The following is a 24,959-nucleotide window of genomic DNA, read 5'->3' as shown; positions in this document are numbered from 1 at the left end:
CATTTGAAACCGACCAAACCAACCAAACAACACAGAAGGTTACTGATCTGTTGGTCAACCCAAGTCTAGTTGCTTTGGCATTCTAGCACTGTTCTGAGGAATATTTACTGCATTTAGTCCAAGAAGTTTTAAATAGAAATTTAGGAGTATTAGAATGATGGATTAGTTCTGTAATAGTAGCTAACATCTATTTAATCACACTAAAGATTGGAAGATTGGAGAAAGTAAATCCTTTGTTATATGTAATTTACAGTCTCATGCATGAATTGTTGACTTAAGGGCTTTGACAGATGGGACAAAGGGGGGAAAAAAAAAAGGCGGAACTGAGCAGTGGGTGCTTAGGCAGGGATTAAGAGGATTGGTTGGGAGAGTAAGAAAATCCTGAGTCCAGTGACTGCATTTATGAGCCTGGGAGGCTGAAAGTGACTGAGAGTATAGTCATATTGTGTGCGATGTGAAGGATTTTCTTGGGATTGAGGAGAATAATTCAGCAATGACCCTGCTTACCTCCCAATCCGCTCAGCCTCTAATTTCAAGTAGGTAGGCTGCTCAGTTGTTTGCCACAAGATGATCAGTGAGGTTTATCTTGATTGCTGATATGGTAAATGGCAATGCCCCCCTTTTCTCTGTAGAGATTTTGTAATCTAGAAATGAACATTTGTAAAGTTATCCTTATATATTAAAAATGTGGCTATATGTCATTTAGGAGCAGGAACATTTTGTAGTATAAGTTCTATGTGATTGCTGGTTAGTCTCTCTTGATGAATTTCCAGAGTGTTAGAAAAGCCTTAGCAGTGTTATTAAAGATTCTCTTTGCAGTTGATACATGAAGTTTTGTGTTACAGGAGATAAAGATAAGTGAAACACGATTTTAACATGGCTAAGGCAGCAAATGTAGTATGTTCACTTTAAAACCTGTATACATCTAGATGACAGAAATTTGAAAATTAATCAACCAAATGATATGGTGTTAGTTCATAATATGCTTTAGTTTATGTTTAAAATATACAGTGCTGAAAATAAATGTTTCATTTTTATTGCTGAAAGAATAGTTTTACATTTTATAATTATGGTGACTATTGAAAAAAGAAGAAAAAGTATCCAGCTTAGGATACAACAGAACAATGCAGGGCATGCAGTTATTTTAGTCATCTAATATGTCAGCATTCAAGAATCTGAACCGATTGTTTAAAAAAAATCTTGTACTTTGTTTCTTTTGTTGCTCACTTCCAACTTTGTCATCTGTCAGAATGCAAAAAAAAATTATCCTTCTATAACCATTGACAGGATAACACAAAAGCTGTCTCCAGGTCGATATTTTGCAGCAATATTTTTAACATACGAACAGTAGTTTTTATAATTTCACCTTGGTGCTCAACCATTTATTATCGTATCAGAAGCATGTCAGTAATTCCTTTCTAAATGTCTGCTTCTTTTAGCGCTGAGACCCACATCAAGGGCTTCACACTGAACAGTGCTGCCAGCAGCCTCCTCATCATATCGCAAGTTAGGCGGGATTATTTGAAAGGTATGTCACAATGCTTGACCTTTACGTCACATTAATGCCTCTGCAGATTTTTCTTGTAACGCCCTTCGAATACTTGGATAAAGGAGTCCATTTAGCAAATTACCTGCTTATCAAGAGCCTTTTGTGGTAGCTGAGAGACGTAAATTACTGTACATGCATTTATAATACAGCTTGAATATGAATGTACTTGTCATTTGACCACTTAGTCCAGTTTCCATTCCATTTAACACAAGATGGGTTTTCTTAAGATGAATCACAGCTCTTCAGACATGCAAAATTTGTGCTCCAGAACGAGAGAAAGTACAGGCTTTCAAGTGCGTTAAAATTCACAGCACAAGTCATTTTGCTTTGGAAATTAACATACTTTAGAGCATCTGAAACAATTCCCAGCAGTTGTTTCTTGCATATTGTGTTGGTTGTGTGAGATACCAGATGAGTTAAATTGACTGTTAAATGTGCATGGTTGTGCACAAAATGATTATAATATTGATTTAAAAACTTAATCAAATACTTTTTAATAGTTCTCAATACCAACAGTAACAGAATACTCACTTTGATTTTCTTTTTAATGTAACAATGATGATAGAAAAGAAAATGGTGGCTGAAGAGTATGTAAGGGTACCCAACAAGATGGTGGATAAAGTTTATAGTTATTTTAGTTCTAGGCGTTGGTTGTTTTGCAACCTAGAGTTCAGCTCCACAGCATTACATTTTTGTTCTGTAGAACTCTTGTAAGAGAGGAAGACTCTGCAAGCACGTAGTTTTACATGCAGTGCTGTGTCTTTTATCCCTGTGCAAGCATAAGTACAGTGTTGGTCTGTATTTTCATCAAGACCTTTAAGCATTGAAGTAGCTACATCCAAAGAAAATGTATTACACTGAATTGGGGTTTACTTTCATACCAGAAGGCATACCAGAAAATCCATTTTTGATTCTGCCATCAGTTTTATTTCATGCCGTTATGCGTAGCTGTAGTAGCCCATACCCATGTAATATCAGCTACATTAAAACACCCTGAGCATTTAGATGTATTTTCTCACTTATACTCTTTCCTGCAGCTGATAAAGTTGTATTCTTTCAAATTCCTTGCCCATTCCGTCTCCAGTCTGATGTCATTCCCAGGTGTCGTTGACTGAAGTATTTGTGGTGAATGAAATTGCTTCTCTTGCTTTTAGCAAGTCTTAAGTTTTTGTCACTTTCAAGTCCTTCACCTGACTTTCCTCTCAGATTTTATTCTAAGAAATGTTCTGCTTTTTCTTGTCCAGTGTGCCGCAAAATTTTGCCAGTTCTTCCTAACTGTTGCACGCCAAAAATCTTCCCTTCTTCATAATATCAGTGATGTTTCTGTACTCTGGCAATCTCTTGCACTTAACTACATTATTTCTTTTTAGCTGGCATACTAAATTCTCTGCCATGTCTACCCTCTCCCTTGCTGTGCTCTAAAAATGTTCCTTTTTGCACAGTACAAGGTTTCTCAAGAAGACTGTGGAAGTACATTGGTTTGCAAAATTATGGGTTTTTTATCTTGTGCATTGAACAAGCTTTACTTTGGTAATTGAACAGTCAGACTTGATCCTTGTTTCTATTTTAATTTGAAAGATACTGCTGTTCTTGTAAGTGACGCCTTGAAAATGCAAGCTACTAAATATTTCAACCATACTGGTCATTTTCTGAGGCTCATAGATTACCCAGAAAATTTTGGGGCACAGCCTTTTTGTCATCTTTTGGTGGTGAGCTCCACTTGACCTACATCCTGTGAAGGCTTTCACTTGTGTAAAACTTGCTTTATCACTTCCTCACATAGTTCACTGACATTTTCTGCTGTGTAATGTGGTATAGTTAAAACTTTTTATGTAGGTCCCGAAGTATACCCATAAGAGCTCTAACATCGTCTAGCAACAACTTGGTAAAACGCAGCTTACTTGGAGTCAGAACCTGAGTTTCATGGTATGGAATTTGCAGTTTATAGGAAAGCCTTTTAAAAGATAAGTGGTCAGTTTTCACAAGCACATAGTTACCTTCTTCTAAGTACTGAAAAATCAAGGGATTAAGTTATGAATTCAGTTTAACAGTGAGTGCTTTTGCACAAGAAAAAAAAGATACCAGCGGAATTACCTAGTATGCTACTTGTACATAATTTCTTGCAGTAGTGTTGCACACATGTAACTTTCAAAACTTTCTCTGTCCTTGTTCTTGAGAACGCTGGTCATGCTTCATGCTAAACGGAGGTCCACACTTAACGGTCAGGAGAGAATTTGAACTTAGCATGTCTTAAGCTTGCTTTTTAAATTTTTGGAATCTTGCCCCTGATGTATTGCTCCTTTTTTTTCCCCCCTAAAAAGAAAGGAGAAAAAAAAAGGTAAAAGGGGGAGGTGAGGTGGTAGTGCAGAAAGAAAATTTGCTGTGAACGAAGGGTAGGCATACAGGATGTTTTTTCTTCCTCTCTTGTAAAAGGTAATATTTGGTTTCTGCAGTACCTGCATATTGAATTGGAATGTTAATGCTGTGGAGTTCAAGTGGGTGTATATTATAAGCGTTATCCCTTGGTATTATAATTATTATCTGTGATTAATCCTGCCTGTGCTGGCGAGGAGTAAGATTTTTTACCAGAGGAGCATGTGTCTCTGTGTGTGTTCACTCATGTATAATGTAAATTGACAAGAATTCTGGTTAGAGAAATGAGGGTGACTGCATCTGCAGTGAGTTTGGGGAATTTGCGGCAGGTGAACAGGAGGTTGATTTTTGTCTGGTTTTAACATAGGTAATTGCTGTAATTTTAGGAGTTCTTAAGATAACTGTCCAGTTTTGTGTTTATTTTTCTTGTCATATGGAGACTTGTGTCCCATGCTTTTATTTAAAAATTAAATGTTGGTAAACAAAGTTTTAGTGCACACTTAAAAAGATAAATCTAAATATTAGACTTCAGCAGTTTCAGTAAAGAATTCAATTTTTAAACTATATTTATTCTTAAGTATGCAACAATTTTTTATTTTAGCAACAAAAATTACAGTTTGGAGGCAAAAAAGAAGATGAAAAGGTCATGACTTTAAGGTCATAAGGGAGGACATTTATGACACAGCTGCTTTCCATGAGCTGGGCACTAAAATAAATTAATTAAATGTTAAAAGTATCTTAATTTTTATTGGGCAAATATTAAAGCATTTTAACCTCAACTACTGTGGAAAGTTTTTATTTGTGTGGGTATATATTCAAGTTAAAATTTACTATAGCAGTCTTGGGGCTTAAATTCAGGAAGAAAATTGTTTTATGTATATGTTTTTAAAAGGATACAGTTAATGATACTGGCAGCATGGCTGCCATCTGAACTTAAGACCTGATTTCCTTTTCCCTTATTTATTTACCATCGTTAGATGCCATGGCTGTTTTAAAAGGAATGCTTGACAGCGGCTTGTTGCCTACTAGACCAGCAGTTATTGCACTCACTCAGACTCTGGCAGAAAAAGGGGATTTAAAGAACCTTCAAGCACTTAAAAACATGCTGGAAGACATCACAAAATCAGTTGGTGTATCTGCCTCACTAATGGCTAATGCTATTGCATTGGCTCATACTAAGAAGTAAGTATTTCTAGGACTGGTATATGTAATTATTCTATGCAGAGTGGTGGGAAATCACTTATATTATCCACTTCATTCTGTTTCCGTTCTTACAGTGTCTTAGATGTTAAAATTCTGGTCCAGCTGAGCAGTGTGCTGTTCAGTTCTGTTCTGGTATCATTTCCCAAACATGTTTGGCGTTGAACATCATTTAATGAAATATAGGGAGAGCTATGAAGCATTTGAGAGATCATAAGGTCTCCTCTGGTGGTGTAATTTAGCTTTGATACCTTTGTTCTGACGTATTGCGCCTCATGTAGAGTGCTGGCCTTGGTGTTAGAACAAAAGCCCTACGAAATCGGAATGTAAAATTGAGTTACTTCATCAATATAAAAGTAAAAAATCCTGGAACTTTGTACCCACAGATTATGCATATACTTGTTTGGAAACAAAAATCTCCTACCTGTTCCAGTAGTTGAAATGACAAAATATTATTGTGTTTACCTGCAAAATATGAAAGCCAGACATGTATCTGTGGAGTGTTTTGTTTTTGTTTGTTTGTTTTGTCAGAACTATAAAAAATTGTTTTAGGCCACAGTTTTGATCATGATAATTATCCCCACAATTTGTGTATCCTTTGAGTCAACTGCTTAATTCAGTATCATGTTCTGCCTAGCATTTTTGTTGCAGTTGATACGTTGGTACTGTGCTAGTTTATCCTTTGTATAAACTTGCATGGGGGAAGCACTTCTGGGAGAAAGAGTATGAACTTCTCAAATATGCTTTGCAGGAACCAGTCTTCAGGAAATCCTACGTATTCTGTTACTTTCTTTCAAACCTGTTTCATCAGGTAGAGCTCCTGTGTCTAACCTGGCAGGAAAGCTGTAGAACTGTGTAGTACATAACAGATGCCTGATCGCCTCAGGCATGTCAGACCAGAGTGAGTAGTTGCTGAACTGTTAGGAACAGTAAGAAGACTTGAATTGAAGGAGAACCATGCAGGCCAGTTCCAGCAGTGAGCTCTCTATTTTTCAGCCACAGTAAAACCATATAAATACTTAAATCTGAGTAGTCCTCGGCACATGGTTCTAGTGCACTGACTTTTGCCTAAATTAGTATCTCTCCAGATAGGGGAGATACTTCAGGATTTATTTCATAAGCTGTATTTGTTCCTGTATTTCCATGTCATCAAGTGTTGCGAAGTCATGCCATGTTCTTAAGATGTAGATTGGTGACAAGAATAAATTAAAAAAAAATTGCTGTATGCAGGCACAGGTTATTTAAGCAGCATCAACTTTTCTCTTCCCAGACCAAAACTAGCTTGGATGAAAAGACTTAGCAGCAGCATAAATAATATGCACCTTATATATTCTTGTAAGCTGTACCTTAAGAACTATGAAAAACAGATTCTTATAGACATTTTTCATACCTGTTCATTTATTGGTAGATTCAAGTTTTCGATATAGTTTTCAGAGCATTTTTCATAGCTTTTAAATGTGCTGCGTTTCTGCTTCACCTAAAAGCATTCATCATGCTCTGGTTTATTTTTCAGTTAAATTAGTTTTTAGAGTGGACTGATAAAGAGATGTTGTCATCTGAACTTCTCAGAATGCTAGAAGTAGAGTTTACACTTTGGTGAACACTTCTTGCATTATTTTATTAGCTATACTTAGGCCATAAGATTAAAAGTGTTTAGACAGAGGTACTGACCAAATGACACTTACTTTTGCATCCAAAAAGGCAGGCATGGGAAAAATCAGGTAAATAATTGATTGAATAGCATTAAAAAACCAATACTTGAGTTGCATGCATTAATTATTCAAATACCTTCGGTTAATGTTTTGGATTTTCCTTCTGGATTTGCAGAACACATTTTCCTAAAGCAGCTAGCTAAACTCTTCTTTCTTAATGAGGAAAAAAGTGTGTCAAAATTAGTTAGGCTTTGTACAGGGCAAAGGTCCTTACAAAACTTTTACTTATGGGTTAATTTATTTGTTCAGTCATAAATGGTTTCACTTTTACGGTATCTGAATGAAGTCATAGGTACTCAACCTTTCCTGGGAAATATAATCTTAATGCAGAAAACAAAAATTTTAATATAATTGCTTCTTTAGGTTTAGAAATCTTGATTTCAGAAACTAAGCCAGTTCAATCGCTTTTCCTAGCAATGACCTTGATGCTGCGGTGGAATACCTTGAGCCTCTGCTTATCTCTGGTGCACAGAATCCTGATCAAGCTGTCAGAAATATTTCCTATTTGTTACGAAAGGTGTCTGAGGAAGGATTAGAACCAGCTTTGGAAAAATGTAAGTTAATTGCAATGATATTTAAATATTCTGACTAGACAGAGGTGTTATGAAAGAGCTATTACATGTAAAACCTGCTCAGTCAGCATAAATCATGCCTATGAATTTTATGAAAGTGGCTTTTCAATCAAAGATTTTCCTCATGTACCCATCATTTTGCAGTTGGTGTGATGGCAGAACGACTGGCCAGTCAGTTTGGAATTTACAGACCTGTCACAGATCTTTTCCTTCAATATGTCAGTGCAGACAGAGTGGATGATGCCAGATTGCTGATACAGGTAATGGCATAACAAGAGAGGTACAGAAATGCTTAGAGCTTTTCAAAGGTTAACTGAGAAATTGTCAAAAAGAGGTGTTGTATAGCATAGGCTAGTACTAGTATGCTTTTGAATTGCAGTGTGAGTAGCAGTAGCACAGTTTAGAATATTCCAAACTGTGAGCAAGTACTCTAGTACTAATAGTGGGTGCCAGAGTCGGAAGGCTGTCTTCTAACAACCTGAAGGACATAAAGGAAGACTCATATATTGCTTGAAATTCCAACTGAAGCAAATACTCTTTAATACGTTTTCTGCTAGGCAGCAGTTGCTTCTTGGAAACCATTTCCTTGCAACTTCTCACGTAATTTCTTAAGTGCTGTAAACAAAATTATATCACACAGTTGTACAGTTTGCAAACCAGAAGCAGACAATGCTTGCTTTTCATGGACCTTATTTCATTTAGTTTCTATATTGTATATACTGCATTCAAAGTTTAAGAGAAGAATTTGGTTTCTATGCGCTTGAGTGTCACAGATGCATTAAAAAACACTGGTCTCTGGATCACAGTCTCAGCTGAGTTAGTGTTCTTCAGGAGTGAGACAACTGCATTCTTGCCATTTGTACGAGTTAAAGACAAAGCAGAGCCAGAGGTGGGATGGACAGTAGGTGATGGGAGCTGCCACTGGCAGCATGCGCAAACAGACTTCATCAGGGAGGCTCATCCCAGCAAGCGGCAGTCCAGCAGTCATGCCGATTCTGCAGATTGTTCTGTGTGTGTAAGCTCTTGCCTCAAATTGAGGCCTCTTACCATCTACATCTCTTACCATAGTGCATGCTACTCATTTACCAGTTCCTAAGTATTTTAAGAGGTTAAAGAAAAACCTCTGCTACATCTATCAGATGTTTTATGGTATTCTAAGACCATTTTTTGAGAAGAAGGCATACCAACAAATGTGTTCAGTTACTTCTGCTACACTGTGAGGTGTATTATTTGTATATTCCTTGCTTTGGAATATTACTTTGTTTATTGGTTTGCCTGATGGGTCATCTGAGTTTTAATTTAAAAGGAGACTACAATTTTGATATGAAACCCTTTTGCTCTATAGCCTGAAATATCAAAATGCAAAAAAGCCTCAAGTTCTTTTACGCTTCCTGATTTTTTTGATTGCTCTTTGATTGAAATGAACAAAATTGAATTGAATGAATGAAAATCAGTTACAATTTCTTGCTTTTCTGAGAATAGGGGGAGTTTGCATTTTTCAGGTAAAATCTGCATGTTCTTAAAATTTTTCAAAATCTGGAATAATTTCCATTCATGAGTTCCTAAAACTGATTATTACAGCAGCATCGGTCAGTGGGTGCTGGTTGCTGACTGGGGCTAAACTGTAACAGTCCTTTTTGGCAGCCAACGTGGGGCATGAAGGGTTTGAGATAATAACAGATTACCCAGAGTTTATTAAGGAATATATATCTATTAGCAGTTGCGGGTCACACTATTGATTCATCTGTTCTCGATATGAGTTTTATCAGATCTGCACCATGCTCTTATTTTGCTGTACATGTTAAAGATTCATGTTGTTTTTTATGGTTTACTGTGCTCTGCAGTGATTAGTGATGTTTTGGCTGGGACATTTGTTATTAATAACACTGGCCTTGAGCCTTATCTGGTATTTAAGCTTTGTACTGAAGCCGTTACTGTGTGTCAGGTACTACCTCGTGGAGATGATTAGCAATTATGCTTCTTCCTCTGAGAGGTTTTTTTTATGGAGGAAATACAGAATGGCACCTTCACTGCCTTTTTCTATGCTGTTCCCTCCTTTATTGCTATACCTTTTCAGTGTCTCGAATATCCTTGGATAGTTAAGATACTTCTATTGGTATTTCTTGGGAATATTGTTTCAGTTTCATCTAAGGTTAATAAGCAATTGAAGAATATCATCCAGATATCTGCCCTGCGGCTGGCTAGTTATAAGTGGCAGGATGTGTGAGATAGCATGGGCAAATGCCTAGGATAGTGGGCACCTCCAGTGTTTTGAAACTTCACCCTTGAACAAGTGCAGAATCCTGAAGAATTGGTAGAATATTTGGAAAGGTATGCTGTCACCCTGGCAATTCTAGGGAGACAACAGAAATCACCGTAATGTGCTGGGGCCTGGCCCATGCCTACCGAGCCCTATTCAACACTATTCAGTACTCTCAAGGGGGAAGAGAAGGTCTCTGGATCTGATGACAAAGCGACAGGCACTGCAGCTACTCTAACCCCCATGACAGGCCCTGGAGATGACACAAAGAACCAACTCATGCCAGTATCAGTCACCCCCTATACACAAGAAGAAATCTTTGAAGTGAAAGACAGTTCATTTAGAAAGGGATGATAAAAAAGCAGGGCCATCATGAGGAGAGGAGGAAGAATTTGTAAATGAGATGGAAACCACCTGGCCCCTATCCCTGAGTGAGCTGTGAGATGTGTGGAAAGGTTTCAGCTGTTGTCCAGGCAAGCACGTTGTTCCCTGGCTGCTCAGATGCTGGGGTAGAGGAGCCAGTAGCCTGGAATTAGAGGGTGAGGAAGCCAAACAGCTCGGGAAGGGGTCATTGACAAAGCATTGGAAAAGGGTCACAAGCCCTCAGCCTCTGGAAGCAACTCATGTCAGGTGTAAAGGAAAGGTATCCCTTCAAGGAAGATGTTGTGTATTGCCCAGGCAAATTGACCACTATGGAGAGAGTTATCCAGTACCTGAAGAAATTAGTGACCTGAACAATGAGCAGTTATCCAAAGATCCAGATGAACTCAAGTGCACATGGCCCATGTGGTGAAAGTTGGTACGGAGCACACTGGCATCATATGCAAACTCGTTGGCAATACTGACCTGGAAAGATGAAGAGGCACCAATGGTGGATGAAGTGGCTAGCCAACTCTGGAAATACAAAAGAAGTATCTCTTCCTCCCTCGTCTCAGCTGTGGAGAAACTGTCCTGGGAGGTCCAGCAACTCAAAGAGGATAGGTCCTACTCCCCACCTGTACAGACCAGTATCTCAGCTATTAGGAGTCAGCATTCTTTTGCTCAAGAGAGAACATAGAGGGTACGCACCATGGGGTACCCTGTGGTTTCACCTGCATGACCATGGAGAGAATATGAGGAAGTGGGATGATAAAATCTACCTCCACCCTAGAGGCACAGGTACATGAGTTGCAAGGAAAAACCATCACTCAAGAGGGTTCTTCCAGTAAAATTGCTGCTCCAGTTTCCAGTGGGCAGTTCCCCAGACCAGAGTGGATCTTACTCCTGGTTTTAATGAAGCAACTCTTGACTCATATTTACAAGAAGTGAGGAATGTACACTATGACCCAGGACTAGAGGGGCCCAATCTCCAGCCAGGTGGAAGAAGGGGACAACTGGGTTTACTGGACTGTGTGGATTTGAAGGCATGGCACATCAGATCCACAGGAGTGTAAGGCTTTACTGGACACTGGTGCAGAGTTTACCCTAATGCCATCAAGCTATACAGGGGCAGAACCCACCTGTATTTCTGAAGTGACAGGGAGATCCCAACAGCTAACTATATTGGAGGCCAAAGTGAGCGTAATGGGAAACAATAGGCAAAAGCACCCCATTGTGACTGGCCCAGAGGCTCCATGCATCCTTGGCATAGACTACCTCAGGAGAGGGTATTTCAAGGACCCAAAAAGATACAGGTGGGCTTTTGGTATAGCTGCCTTGGAGACAGAGGAAATAAACAGCTGTCTACCTTGCCTTGGCTCTCGGAGGACCCTTCTGTTGTGGAGTTGCTGAGTGTTGAAGAGCAACAGATGCTAATCACTACCACAACGGTGCGCTGGTGGCGATATTGCACCAAACGAGACTCTCTGATTCCCATCCATGAGCTGATTCATCGACTGGAGAGCCAAGGAGTGATCAGTAAGACCTGCTCACCCTTTAACAGTCCCATATGGCCAGTGCGGAAGTCTAATGGAGAGGGGAGACTAGCAGTAGGCTATCATGGCCTGAATGAAGCCACACTGCTGCTGAGTGCTGCCATGCCGGGCTTGCTAGAACCTCCATACAAATTGGAGTCAAAAGCAGCATTGTACCATTGATATCGCTGATGTGTTCTTCTCATTCTCTTTGGCAGTGGAGTGCAGGCCACAGTTTGCTTTCACTTGGAGGGGTGTCCCATACACTTGGAATTGACTGCCCCAGTGGTGGAACCACAGTCCTACCATTTGCCATGGACTGATGCAGACTGTAGTGGGACAGGGTGAGGTTCCAGAACATCTGCAGTACGTTGATGACATCATAGTGTGGGGCAATACAGCAGAAGTAATTTTTGAGAAAGGGAAGAAAATAGTCCAAATCCTTCTGAAAGCTGGTTTTGCCATAAAACAAAGTAAGGTGAAGGGACCTGCACAGGAGATCCAGTTTTTAGGAATAAAATGGCAAGATGGATGTCATCAAATCCCAATGAATGTGATCAACAAAATAACAGTTATGTCTCCTCCAACTAGTAAAAAGGAAACAAAAGCTTTCTTGGGTCATATGGGTTTTTGGAGAATGCATATTACAAATTACAGTCTGATTGTAGGCCTTCTCCATCAAGTGACCTGGAAGAAAAATTTCAAATGAGGCCCTGAGCAATGACAAGCCTTTGAACAAATTAAACAGGAGATAGATCATGCAGTAGCCCTTGGGCCAGTCTGGGCAGGGCAAGATGTAAAAAATGTGCTCTACACCACAGCCAGGGAGAATGGTCTTAACTGGAGCCTTTGGCAGAAAGCACCAAGGAAGACTTGAGGCTGACCCCTAGGGTTTTGGAGTCAAGGATACAGAGGATCCAAGGCCTGCTATACTCCAGCTGAAAAAGAGATATTGGCAGCATGTGAGGGAACTTGAGCTGCTTTGGAAGTGGCTGGTACTGGAGCACATCTCCTCTTGGCACCCCGACTGCCAGTGTTGGGCTGGATGTTCAAATGGAGGGTCCCCTCTACACATCATGCAACTGATGCTACATGGAGTAAATGGGTCGCACTGATCACCCAAAAGGCTTGAATAGGAAACCCCTGTCTCCTAGGAATCATGGAAATGATCATAGACTGGCCAGAAGGCAAAGATCTTGGATTATCACCAGAGGAGGAGGTGACACGTGCTGAAGAAGCCCCACTGTATAACAAACTGCCAGAAGATGATAGTTCACTGATGGATCCTGTTGTACTGTGGGAAAGCATCGGAGATGGAAGGCTGCTGTATGGAGTCCTATACGGCAAGTAGCAGAAACTGCTACAGGAGAAGGTGAATTGAGCCAGTTTGCAGAAGTGAAGGCCATCCAGCTAGCTTTATACATTGCTGACCAAGAAGAGTGACCGGTGCTTTATCCTTATACTGATTCATGGATGGTGGCAAATGCCCTGTGGGGGTGGTTGCAGCAATGGAAGCAGAGCAGCTGGCGGTGCAGAGGCAAACCCAGCTGGGCTGCTGCATTGTGGGAAGATATTGCTGCCCGGGTAGAGAACCTGATTGTAAAAGTATGTCAGGTAGATGCTCACATCCCCAAGAGTCAGGCCACTGAAGAACATCAAAACAACCAGCAGGTGGATCAGGCTACTGAGATTGAAGTGGCTCAGGTGGACCTGGACAGGCAACACAAGGGTGAATTATTTCTAGCTTGGTGGGCCCACAACACCTCAGGCCATCAAGGAAAAGGTGCAACATACAGATGGGCTCATGATGAACGGGTGGACTTGACGATGAGCACTACTGCACAGGTTATCTGTGAATGTGAAACATGTGCTGCAATCAAGCAAGCCAAGCAGGTAAAGCCCCTCTGATATGGGGGACGATGGCGAAAATATAAATACAGGGGGGCCTGGCAGATTGTATCACATTCCCACAAACCTGCCAACACAAGCGCCATGTGCTTACAATGGTGGAAGCAACCACCAGATGGCTGGAAACATATCCCATCCCCCATGCCACTGCCTGGAACACTATTCTGGGCCTTGAAAAACAGGTCTTTGTGGGACCCCAGAGAGAATTGAGTCAGACAATGGACCTTATTTCTGAAATAACCTCATTAGACCAAAGAGCATGGCATTGAGTGAGCGTACCACATCCTCTGTCATGCACCAGCCTCCAGGAAAATCAAACGATACGATGGGGCTGTTAAAGACTACACTAAGAGCAATTAGTGGTGGGACATTTAAAAATTGGGATATGTTTCTACAACTACCTGAAAGGAGGTTGTAGTGAGGTGGGTGTTGGTCTTTTCTCCCAAGTCACTAATGATAGCATGAGAGGAAATGGCCTCAAGCTGCATCAGGGGAGGTTTACATTGGCTATTAGGAAAAAATTCTTTACTGAAGGAGTGGTCAGGCATTGGAAAGCTGCCCAGAGAGGTGGTGGGGTCACCATCCCTGGAGGTGTTCAAAAAACATGTAGATGTGGCACTTCAGGGCATGGGGGTGTTGGGTTCGTGGTTGGACTTGATGATCTTAGAGGTCTTCTTTAACCTTAACAATTCTATGCTTCTGTGATTTACTCAAGACCAGTTGGTTAATCAACACTAGGGGATCTGCCAATTGACCTGGACCTGCCCAGTCAAAACTTTTACATACTGTAGAAGGGGATAAAGTCCCTGTTCTGCATGTAAAAAAATACACTGGGGAAGACAGTCTGGGTTACTGTTGCCTCAGGCAAAGGAAAACCCATTGGTGGGATTGCATTTGCTCAAGGGCCTGGTGGGTGATGCAAAAAGGGTGAGGAAGTCCGATGTGTACCTCCAAGGGGTTTTGATTTTGGGTGAAAATAGCCACTGAACTGAATTGTGTTATTTTAATTGCAGTATAATATTGTATGTCATCACTTCTGTGGTTGCTATATGTCATATCAACGGTATTACAGTAAGAATCACCCAGATTAATGAAAAATGAACTTTGATGAAATCAAGCTAAGTACAGTGGTGATGGAACCAGAATTGGCTTCCGCATGCAACAATCTAACACCGCACACCATCTCTCCTGCCTTGAAAGATTGTTACGACAGATGGAGCCCAAAGTCATGGACTAAATGAACTCAGCGGACATTTTAGAGGGATGGCCCATAGACCAAGGGAACGATATCTTTGCGTATATATCAAAAGACAGGGAAATTGGTGGTGATTAATTGGGATATACTGGAAAGGGTAGGACCTGTGCATGACAAAAATGGTATAGAATAAGGGGTGGTTACTGTCCTGTTTTTGGCTGGGATAGAGTTAATTTTCTTCCTAGTAGCTGGTATAGTGCTATGTTCTGAATTTAAGATGAGAATAATGTTGATAACACACTGATGGTTTACTTGTTGCAAAGTAATGCTTACACTAGTCAATGACTTTTCCAGCTTCCCATGCTCTGCCAGGGGCACAAGAAGCTGGGAGGGAGCACAGCCAAGATAGCTGGTCTAAACTGGCCAAAGGGATATATTGACATCATGCTCAGTATATAAACTGGGGGGAGTTGGCTGGGGGGCAGTGATCACTGCTTGGGGACTGGCTGGGTGTCAGTCGGCGGGTGCATCATATGTTTTTCCTGGGTTTTGTTTCTCTCTCTCTCTCTCTTTTTTTTTTTTTTCCTTTTCATTACAATTTATTAGTATTTTTATTTTATTTTATTTCAATCATTAAACTGTTCTTATCTCAACCCACAAATTTTTCTTTTTTTCTCTTCAGATTCTCTCCCCATCCCACTGGGGAGGGGCGGGTGGGCGAGTGGCTGTGTAGTGCTTGGTCACTGACTGGGACTACCTCACAATCTAAATGAATTATTTTGCTTGTAAGACTCTGAAATATCAGTAGACATGTGGGGAATCCGTCATTTCAAAAATGCATCTAAGAGTCTGTTTAAAAGTTCAAGAAACAGCAACAGTCTTTTGTACTGTCTGGAGGGAGAATACTTTTACTGATAAAAGACAAAAGTGGTTTGTTATTTCAGCATGAAAGGGGGCTGTGGAAGACATGAATCACAGAATGGTAGGGGTTGGAAGGGACCTCTGGAAATCATCTCACCCAACCCCACTGCTTAAGCATGTACACCCAGAGCAGGGGGCACAGGAACACATCCAGGTGGAGTTTGAACGTCCCCAGGGAAGGAGACTCCACAACCTCCCTGGGCAGCCTGTTCCACTGCTCTGTCACCCTCACAGGAAAGTTTTTTCTCATATTCAGGGGGAACCTGCTGTGTTCCAACTTGTGCCCATTGTCCTTTGTCCTGTCATTGGGCACCACTGAAAAGAGTCCAGTCCTATCGTCCTGACACCCACCCTTTAGATATTTGTAGGTATTTATGAAAACCCCCCATAGTCTTCTCCAGGCTGAACAAACCCAAGTCTCTCAGCCTTTTTTCATAAGGGAGATGCTCCAGCTCCCTGGTCATCATGGTAACCCTCTGCTGGGCTTGCTCAAGCAGTTCTGTGTCCTTCTTAAACTGGGGGGCCCAAAACTGGACAAAGTACTCCAAATGTGGTCTCACTAGGGCAGAGTAGAGGGGGAGAATATAACCTCTTTCGATCTGCTGGCCATATTCCTTTTAATGCAGCCAGGACTCCAACTAGACTGTCTCTTTCCTCTCAGACCATCCTTATTTCTTACACTGACAGTATAAGGTGAGAATGGCTAGAATCAGTAAATAAAATGTTGCAAGTTTTTCCCATTAATATTTCACCTCTGTTTATCACCATAAAGCTTTTTTTTTTGTTGGAACACTATGGGTTCATTTTTGTCTCAGCTTGCCTGGTGGAATGAGGCTTCACACCCTTTCACCTGGACCTTAAAGAACTTGTCAAACCATATTACACATAGAGTACATTCATAATGGCATAAACAAAAATTTATTGTTTGCATATGTCTCAAATACTGAGTATATTAAATTCATGGTATGTGTATTTTTATATGCACAAGATTGTCTTACTGTGCATTTTGGTACTGATAAAAACTATCTTACAGCTGGTAAAAAGCAATGTGCATTGTAAGAATTTTAAGACTGACACCTTTGAGGAACATACACTAAAATATTGTCTTGTATATTTTATTTTGCCCTTGTAAGATAGATTTTTGATTTATCTGGTCTGTCTCAAACTTTTTTAAGTTCAACTTCTCTCTCTCTCACACTGTCTATTGCAGTGAAAGCCTTTTATAAAATAGAGAGATTGAAATCAGTCCTTTGTATGCATAAGTGTAGGTAATTATACTTTAAAGAGAACTTGCTTTGTACATTTTAATTTTTATAAAGAAACGAGCAGTTATCTCCCTGACACCTTATTAAATGTATAATTAACCTTATGATCCCTAGCTCACTTGTGAATGCTTGGCAGTATAATTGGAGAGGAATAGTGTTTCTCTTTTTCATTCTTTTGCAGTCCTAAACCTCATTTTTGTGGTATGTTGAAGTATTAGTTTAATTCTTTCCCCTTTTGTTTTAAACAAACTTTATACCTATCATTTTAAAAACAGTGTTTACCAAAACGGTGCCTGAAATGAACTTGTTTCCTGTGTTTGGTGGTGGGGCTTTTTTTTTTTTTTTCAAAGTAATGGTCAATTATTTATCTTGTAACAGGTAATATATTAGCATATTGTTTTAAACATCTGTAATCGGAAATTTTTGCCTTAGTAATTTTGATAATCACTAACCTACTCATGACTGCTGTATTATTTCTTTTTCTTTAGAGGTGTGGTGCATTAGTTGAGGAGAAGAGAACTTTATTGGGTTTTATGGCTAGATCAGCATCTAAACCTGGACAGGTATATTTTTTTCATGTATATCGTTGTATATGTAGCAAAATACTATTTCATCAACCTTTGTTGAAGTGTTTTGGATCTTGATCTTCACAGTTGACAGCTTTATCAGGTTTCTCGGGGAGCGGGGAGGTTAATTTGCAAAGCTGGTTACGTTTAAAAGAACAGTTTACTTTATGGAGCGTGATGGAAAGGAGGGTGTAGTTAATATTTTTCTACTGTTTCAGTAATTTCCTGCATTTTTTATGTTATACTTTATATCCTACAAACATTGCAATTGAAATATTTTACTGCACTGTCCAGTTCAGTATCACAACCTGAAAGTGTTTTTGTTGGCTACATTATATGAATACAAATGCAAGTTAAAACCTCAGTCTCTAATGCTAAAATGCCTCTATGATCAGATTAAGACATGTTTCTTACTATTTGTTATGGTGGTTTGGGCATGTATGTAGTTTGAGCATCTGTTTAGATTCCTGGCTTTGTGCTCATTCCTTGTAATTCAAAATGCTATCATTTACATGCCTGCTCTACTTCTGTCCCTCCCTCCTCATACGTCCCCCTCAAAGTGAAGGGGTGGAACCCAAAACCCCCCAAAAACCAAAACAACCAACCACAAAAAAGCGCCCCCCCCCCCCCCCCCAATCCAGCCAAAACAACACCCCACCCCCCACCAAAACCCAGCATTGAAAAAAATAACCAAAAAATACCCAGAACACACACATACGCATGCAAAACACACTGATGTCTGTTTCATAGAGGAGCAGCATCAGGAGACAGTTAATATACAACCTAGAATAAATAATTTGTAAATGAGGGAAAATGCACATTTATTTTTTGTGGAAATTGTTGACATGATGATGAGAAATGATGATGATAGACACCATCTTTTGGTGTCTGTAGTAGAAATTTAAAAACTTAAATTTTTCTAGCTTTTCAAGCAGAAATTTCAGTAACACGTAAAAGTTAGTAGTATGTGATAAAGATGTTAATGTCTGTAAACTTTTTTTAATTCAAGACCTGAGAGGTTTTGCAACTGGAATCAGAGGTTGAGGGAGGGGGGTTCCAAATTTAAGCGCATTGGTTAGTGATCTGACTTCTTTTAGCGACTGATCATAGCTACCATTGACCTCTAGGTCACTGAAGGCTGCTGAGCCGTTTGCAATATTTTTTTTTAAGTGGTTGAAGTCCTGACATGTTCTCATTAATACATTAATTGTTTCTTTAAAAAAAACCTGAGAAACTAATGTTTAGATTTCATGAGTATGGGTTTTAGTCCTGTATTTTGTTTGTTTTATTTGTGCCTGATGTCTTTGACTATTTTTTATCTGCATATGAAATTCTGTGAAGGAAGTTACTATGTCTACTTGCAGTTGCACAGTCCATTCCTTGTTATCAGTACAGTTCATATCACTTAAAAGATCTGAAATAATTTTTCTAACTTTGGCAATTGTATTTTTTTCTTTAAGATTTGAAGTTAATGCTCTTTTTTGTCTGTGCATTAAATTTCATAGGCAAAGAGGATTGAGACACTTCTAGAACTGATTCCTGAGCATCTTGATATGGAAATGGCATATTGTTACCTCATGAGATGTTATGGTAATTTACTCTCCTTGGAATAGTTTTTTAGTAAGAAGTTTGACACATTCAGAAAGGTCATGGAAACCCTTAGAAAGGGGAGTAGGGTCTACACTGTGTAACTTGCTTTACAGTTTGAGCCACAAAGAGGTGGGGGAGTTTGTATGGGGTTTTTGTTGAAGTCTGATGGGTCTGCATACTATCCTAGCTATTAGGGTGGAAAAGCAACCAACTGACCCAAGCTTTGAATCCTTTACAAAAGGAGCTGTATGAGATTAAAGAATACTGCTACAACAGAGACTAAGCAGGGGCTTCGTGGAATAAAAAAAAAATCCACCTTTAACCCATGGAGAGAAATAGTGCAGAAACGAATGGCTTTTAAAATGAAGCTAGCTTTTTCCCCCGAAATACGTAATAAATATATTAGTTCCTTTTATGTGTTTCAAAACTATAAGTGATTAGTTCTATCAGTAATGTGCAAGGACAGTGTTGTTAGTAGTGTAGATCCTTTACACCTGTTTTAATTTAGCCAAAGTTAATATTCCAGATGCCTTCATTTAGATTTGCTTAAATAGTTGTTTTGAAGTGCTAATCAGTTCTCTCTATAGTTGAAGTCAGAGAGGAACAGCTCTAAAAAATCAAGTTGCTCATTTAAATATGTTTATTTGGAACACTTGAAAAAATAGGACTTACAGCCCATATGGCAACATTCAGTTGGAAGCTTGTGTCTCTGTGCTGTAGTGTCCTTTGCCTTGTGTACTCTGCTATGGTCCTCCAGTTCTATTACAGGGAGTAAATACTCTTCACATGTGTATTGCAAGCAAAAAGTTATAATGACAGAAGCCCTTGTGCTCCAGTCTGTCACAGAGGAGATATATAGGAGTAATTAAGTAAAACACCTCAAACACGAATCCAAGGGATGGTGTTAAAGGAATACAAACTTCACTGTATTTGAATTAACTTGTAGAAGTTCTCATGATGTAGTGTCTACCTTAAAAAAAAAAAACTCACTTGCTTCAAAACAGCAATCACTACCAAAATCGTTTAGCTCCATAGTTTCATTCACAGCAGAGTAAGTTTTCTAACATGTTTTCATAAAACAAAAAACCACCCTTTTGTCACCAGCACTGTACTTGCTGCTTTACACTATCATTAGCCCTTTACTGTTTTTACCTCAGTAAAAATTCCTTAAGTGAACTAATTAATTTTTTCAGTATCTTTTCCAACTACATCATAGTACAACAATTTCATAAAGAGATTGCAGAGAATCAATCCCTTGCTCTAATATGCCTAAAACAGTGGTGAGACCATATTCAACATGTGAAGCCGTGGTGTATGTGAAGAGATGGTTGCTGTAGTTTCTTCAGGCAGAGACATAGCTGGCTCATAGCAAGTTCTAGAGGAGGCATTCGGTACCAGCGTGAAGAGTTTTAAAAGCTGTTCCCAGCTTATTCTGTACAAGCATCTCACCCATATGAGACATTGATTCCACTCCTGTGTCAGGTAGAGGAGTGCACATCAGTTACTTGAATGGCTTTACCTGGGTGGGGCTGGATGAGTCATACTAGGATATCTTTGCATTTTCTATTGCATCTTGCTGTTTTAAGGAAGCAAGGTGTTGTCCTGCTCTTGGGAAATTCAGGGGCATTTACTATATTCTGTTGTCACCATGTATAATATGTACAGACCTGTACACAAGAACAGCAATTTAGCTGCCTCTTCCCCATATCCTTTCTCTTCCATTTTTGATACTTTCTGCGGTGGTGTGTTAGTTTCATTTGGCTGTTAAAATGGTCATCAGCAAAATATTTACACAACTGAAATTTAGAAGGCTATGCTTAGGTTGTGTTGTAGCCAAGAGGGCTAGAAATAAGATATTTAAATTTTTTTTATTTTATTTTACAATTAGTAATCTTTAAAACATTATTTCTCATTTTTGGGCCAAGTCCAACCTTGTAGTATCATCATTTTCTAGCAAACAAATGAGTCTTCCGTCAGGCCCATTTTTATTTTTAACTGATTAGAAAGGGGAATCAAAGGTAACAGAGTGCTTATCATTACAATTGGTTCCTGTTGTTAGTTATCAAAACCAGATAACTGCTTGTGTATAGCAAAGATATAGTAAAATATAGGCACAGCTGAAAGAAGTCTGATCATGTATCAGACATCTATGACTGAACAAATAAAGGGACATTTATTCTTTTCCTTGTCCTGAGATATGATCCAGTGCCAGGACTAGAAGATTACTTTCATCTGGTGAGATGCATAATTCTTTGCTGTATACCCTCTAGAAAAAAAGAGAGATGTAAAATCACATTTGCGTGGTCCATTAAACGCAATCTAGCTATTAGCTCTTCGTTTTTGTTTTCTGTACAGTAAATACATCTATTTTAAAGAAATAAAAAGTTAACAATTTCTATTAGGCTTTCATTAAACCATCGCTTCATGCAGTTTATTCAGTAGCCTCCCACATTCAAAAAGGAGCTCAGCCACTTGCCGGATGTGAGTGGGAAGATTTTTCTCATGAGAAAGGCACACAAGCTATCCATTTCTGCATAATTAAAGCTTTTTTTTTTTCCTTTAAGAACCATTGCGTTTGTAGCCCTATGGTTGTGAAGATGGTGTTTCCAAATGTGAACAAGAACCTCAGGCAGCTCCCATACTGCAGGTGTTTGTGTTTTCCCAAGCAACAAAATGAATTTAGCTGGAATTGAGGGTTTCCTTATTGTCCAGAAGGTGCTAGGAACTGTTGTACTGCTTCTAGGCCCGAGGACAACAGTGAAACTGTCAGAGGTCACCTTTAATTTCATCCTGATGCTTCTGAAGCAAATGTCTGAACAGCAGAAAAGTCTATGGTTAAGCATGAGTCAATGTAGAAAGATTTTCTCCTCTCCCACTTTAGAGGAAGAAGAAATATACTTCACTCTTCTACAGCTATAGTGAAGAGTGCTTTAAATAAATGTAGAAGGTATTAGTTAGAACCTGTTGCAGGGGATGGTGCCTTTTATGGAATATCCAGCAAAATGTTACTAGGTGCCTAACAAACCATAACTGCTTATAGCGTTAGTGGGTCAGCAAAAATTTTCTCCAGCTCAATAGCATGAAGTGGGCTTTTCTGTGTGTTCTAAAATGAGCATCTGACCTTTGTTTTCTTTGTTCCTTTAGGTTATAGTTTTCATGTAGCCAGCACCATAACAGTATTCTGCCCTTAAACGAATTAAATTCTGTTCTAGAGTTCTCACATGCTCAACTTGGGTGGCTTGTGCTTTTATTTTTTATCATTTCCTTCAGAAAGGGGCATATGGCTCTGTATCTCACATCCTAGAGCAGTGTGTGCTCACTGTGCAGCTCCTACTCCTTTGTGGTTCCAGCACATTCTTGAAGGAACTGATCATCCAGCCTCAAATAAAAAGGAAAGCTAGAATGACTGCATATTCTGTTCTCTTATGCGAATTGCCAGTAGGGTATAAAGAATATCCAGAATATTTAGAATCTTGAATATTAAAATATATAGAATATGTTTTGGCAAGTACTAGGAATGTGTGACATCATGGAAACAGGTGAAAAGAGGAACACTTAACCACTGGTGGGGTTTTTGGTTTTTATATTTTTCCTCAGAATTGGATGGGGATGTTGCTTCTGTAAAGGCTGTGTATGAGAAAACAAAAGTGAAGAATATACAGCTGCACGAGCTATCTCTGAAATCTTTAGCAGCTTTTCTGAAGAAAGTAGGAGAGCCTGTCCCTTTCACTGAACCCCCTGTGAGTATTTCCTAATTAAGAAATAGATCTGCAGAATTGTGTGTGTTCAATGTTAATAAAACAAACTGCATGAATAATTACATAGGGATTAGACTTCTGCAGAGACTCCTCAAAGGGAGGTAATGTGTGAAGTACTGAGTGTTGTAGGAGCTATAGTAATCTTGCATTGGATTTGACTTGAGGAAATAAAACTTCTTGGGGCTTACAATATTTAAACTACCTGATCCTTATCAGGCACTCACCTACAGGTGCACCTTTATCAAATGTCCTTGGGGCATTCATCTAAGCAGTTGAACTTTAGAAGGGTTATAGAATGTGTACTTCATTAACAATTAATGGGGTTCAGTTCTCATTAATTACCTGTTTTGTATCTAGTACCAGTTGCTGCTTTAGTAGGATGGAATTTTCGAACTGTAGGAATTATTTTTCTGCTGCAGCTCTGCTTCTAGCTGCCTTGCCAACAGATATATGCAACTGTGCAAATATATCTTATTTGAGGGTGACAAGTGGCACGACACTAAATCTGTCAAGACTGTAAATACCTTTCACATCATCCCTTTGACTAATAGTCTAGTAGTACCATTTTAGCGAAGTGGACTTTAAAGCCCTATTATATTTTCCCTTTCTAAGCAAGCTTTTTATAGCCATTTTCTAGCCACTTTTTATATTTTAAAATAAGTGGTTTTCTGTAGTTCTGTAAAGACCTGATTATATGCTGTTTCTCCATATTGCTTCATGATAAATGTGATTTTCTTTTCTCATTTTGCAAAGAATTGGGGAAAATTTTGCCATCAAGTGTTTGGTTTAGCCTTTTAACAGCTGTGGAGGTCTTTTTGCAAATAATTTATAATCTGAATTTTTATTTGGACTGTGTAAATGTAAAGCCTAGAATGTCTGTTTCTTACATGTAGCTATTGGAAAATAAGAGTGGTTTTTTGAAGTCACTGAAATGATTCATTTTCTGATTTCCCTGTTCAATTTTTCTTTTAATGCAGCTTGGTCTTTAAAAGCGTCTCATAATTTTTTTTGACAGAATTGCAGATTGCAGTTAAAAAGTATTTTCATTTTAAAACTGAAATTGATTATATTATTGCATTTTGTAATAGAAGCTTCATTATGCATTTTTGGCAAGGTTTTCCTTTTCCTTTTATTCTCTCTCTCTGGTATTTCTCTTAATTATACAGACTTCAATACAGATCTAGTTTTGCATGACAGAGAATAATAGATTTTGCTTTTGTCAGGACATTAGACTTTGTTCAGAATGGGTAACTTTTCAGTTGAAACGATGTTGAACTTCTTTATTCCGCTCTATTTATAGGAGACATTCAAGTTCTATGTGGAAAAATGGAGGAAAAGAAGATTGGAAGCATCATGAACAGACAGTCTTTTATGCTTTAGTTGTTTATGAAATTATTAAATATTACATTCAATAAAAAATTTAAAAAATGTGGTGTTCTGTGTAATTTTTAACATAAATCTGTGTTTAAACAGCACTTTCCCTAGCTGTAATTGATAGACACATTAATGGATATGCTGTTAAAATTGCTAATGAAATATCAAGATGCAGCTTTCTGGGCTATTTCTGTTTTGATGTACAATCTGCTATAACCTGAACTGTATTTTGGCTCCTGTTGATTTACCAAATATGTATATCAAGAAAGTTGCTAGAGGGGTATGTAACTGTAAGTTAAGCAAATGGTGTTATCTGTTGTTGTTCTTTGCCTGATCAATGTACTTTGGGGTGAAAGTAGAAGGGTAAAGAGCATCATCTTCAGGATTCATCTGTATCTGCACAGAAAATAAACACATCTTTTTTAGATTTCTCCTAGGTGTACTTCTCTTGTGTTAAGTATCTCGTTAGGGCATTAGATGTTATAGGTGAAGACAAAATACTTCCACCTTTTACACCGGCTTGTGTGTTGCAGTATTATACCATCTTTAATTCATTCTTATAACTGGCAGTCCAGCTAATTTTATGGATGCAAGAACTACATTTTTGTGAAAACGTGCCTTTTAAATAAAGCGGTGCCTGTTATTTGCCAGGGTAGCAGTTGTTTACTTGCTGGGAGGCCAGTGGGCGTGCTTTATTGGTATAAATGTGGGGGTAAATCCACTCTGATATGAAGTTTTGCAGTCTAGAGTTGAGGGATCATGAAAATAAGACACTGAAAAATTATGAAGATGAAAGAATACGTAGAAAATACATTAATTGTCTC

General features: G+C 38.9%; 1 protein-coding gene across 2 annotated transcripts in view; it reads left to right on the top strand.

Annotated features, from left to right (window-relative positions):
- The window catches only part of LRPPRC (leucine rich pentatricopeptide repeat containing), a 97,838-nt gene extending 73,272 nt beyond the window's left edge, over nucleotides 1-24,566 (top strand). For both annotated transcript variants that reach the window (XM_075089049.1, XM_075089048.1), the window contains exons 31-38: nucleotides 1,440-1,528; nucleotides 4,900-5,104; nucleotides 7,249-7,388; nucleotides 7,551-7,666; nucleotides 17,336-17,410; nucleotides 18,919-19,003; nucleotides 22,601-22,743; nucleotides 24,062-24,566. In XM_075089049.1, the coding sequence (XP_074945150.1) occupies nucleotides 1,440-1,528; nucleotides 4,900-5,104; nucleotides 7,249-7,388; nucleotides 7,551-7,666; nucleotides 17,336-17,410; nucleotides 18,919-19,003; nucleotides 22,601-22,743; nucleotides 24,062-24,118 (910 nt within the window). In that variant the 3' untranslated portion in view covers nucleotides 24,119-24,566. The remainder of the gene's footprint in view (nucleotides 1-1,439; nucleotides 1,529-4,899; nucleotides 5,105-7,248; nucleotides 7,389-7,550; nucleotides 7,667-17,335; nucleotides 17,411-18,918; nucleotides 19,004-22,600; nucleotides 22,744-24,061) is intronic.
- The last annotated feature ends 393 nt before the right edge of the window (nucleotides 24,567-24,959 follow it).

Source organism: Phalacrocorax aristotelis, chromosome 3 (genome assembly GCF_949628215.1).
Source record: "Phalacrocorax aristotelis chromosome 3, bGulAri2.1, whole genome shotgun sequence".
Classification (NCBI taxonomy): Eukaryota; Metazoa; Chordata; class Aves; order Suliformes; family Phalacrocoracidae; genus Phalacrocorax; species Phalacrocorax aristotelis.
This window is presented reverse-complemented; position numbering and strand designations above follow the sequence as displayed.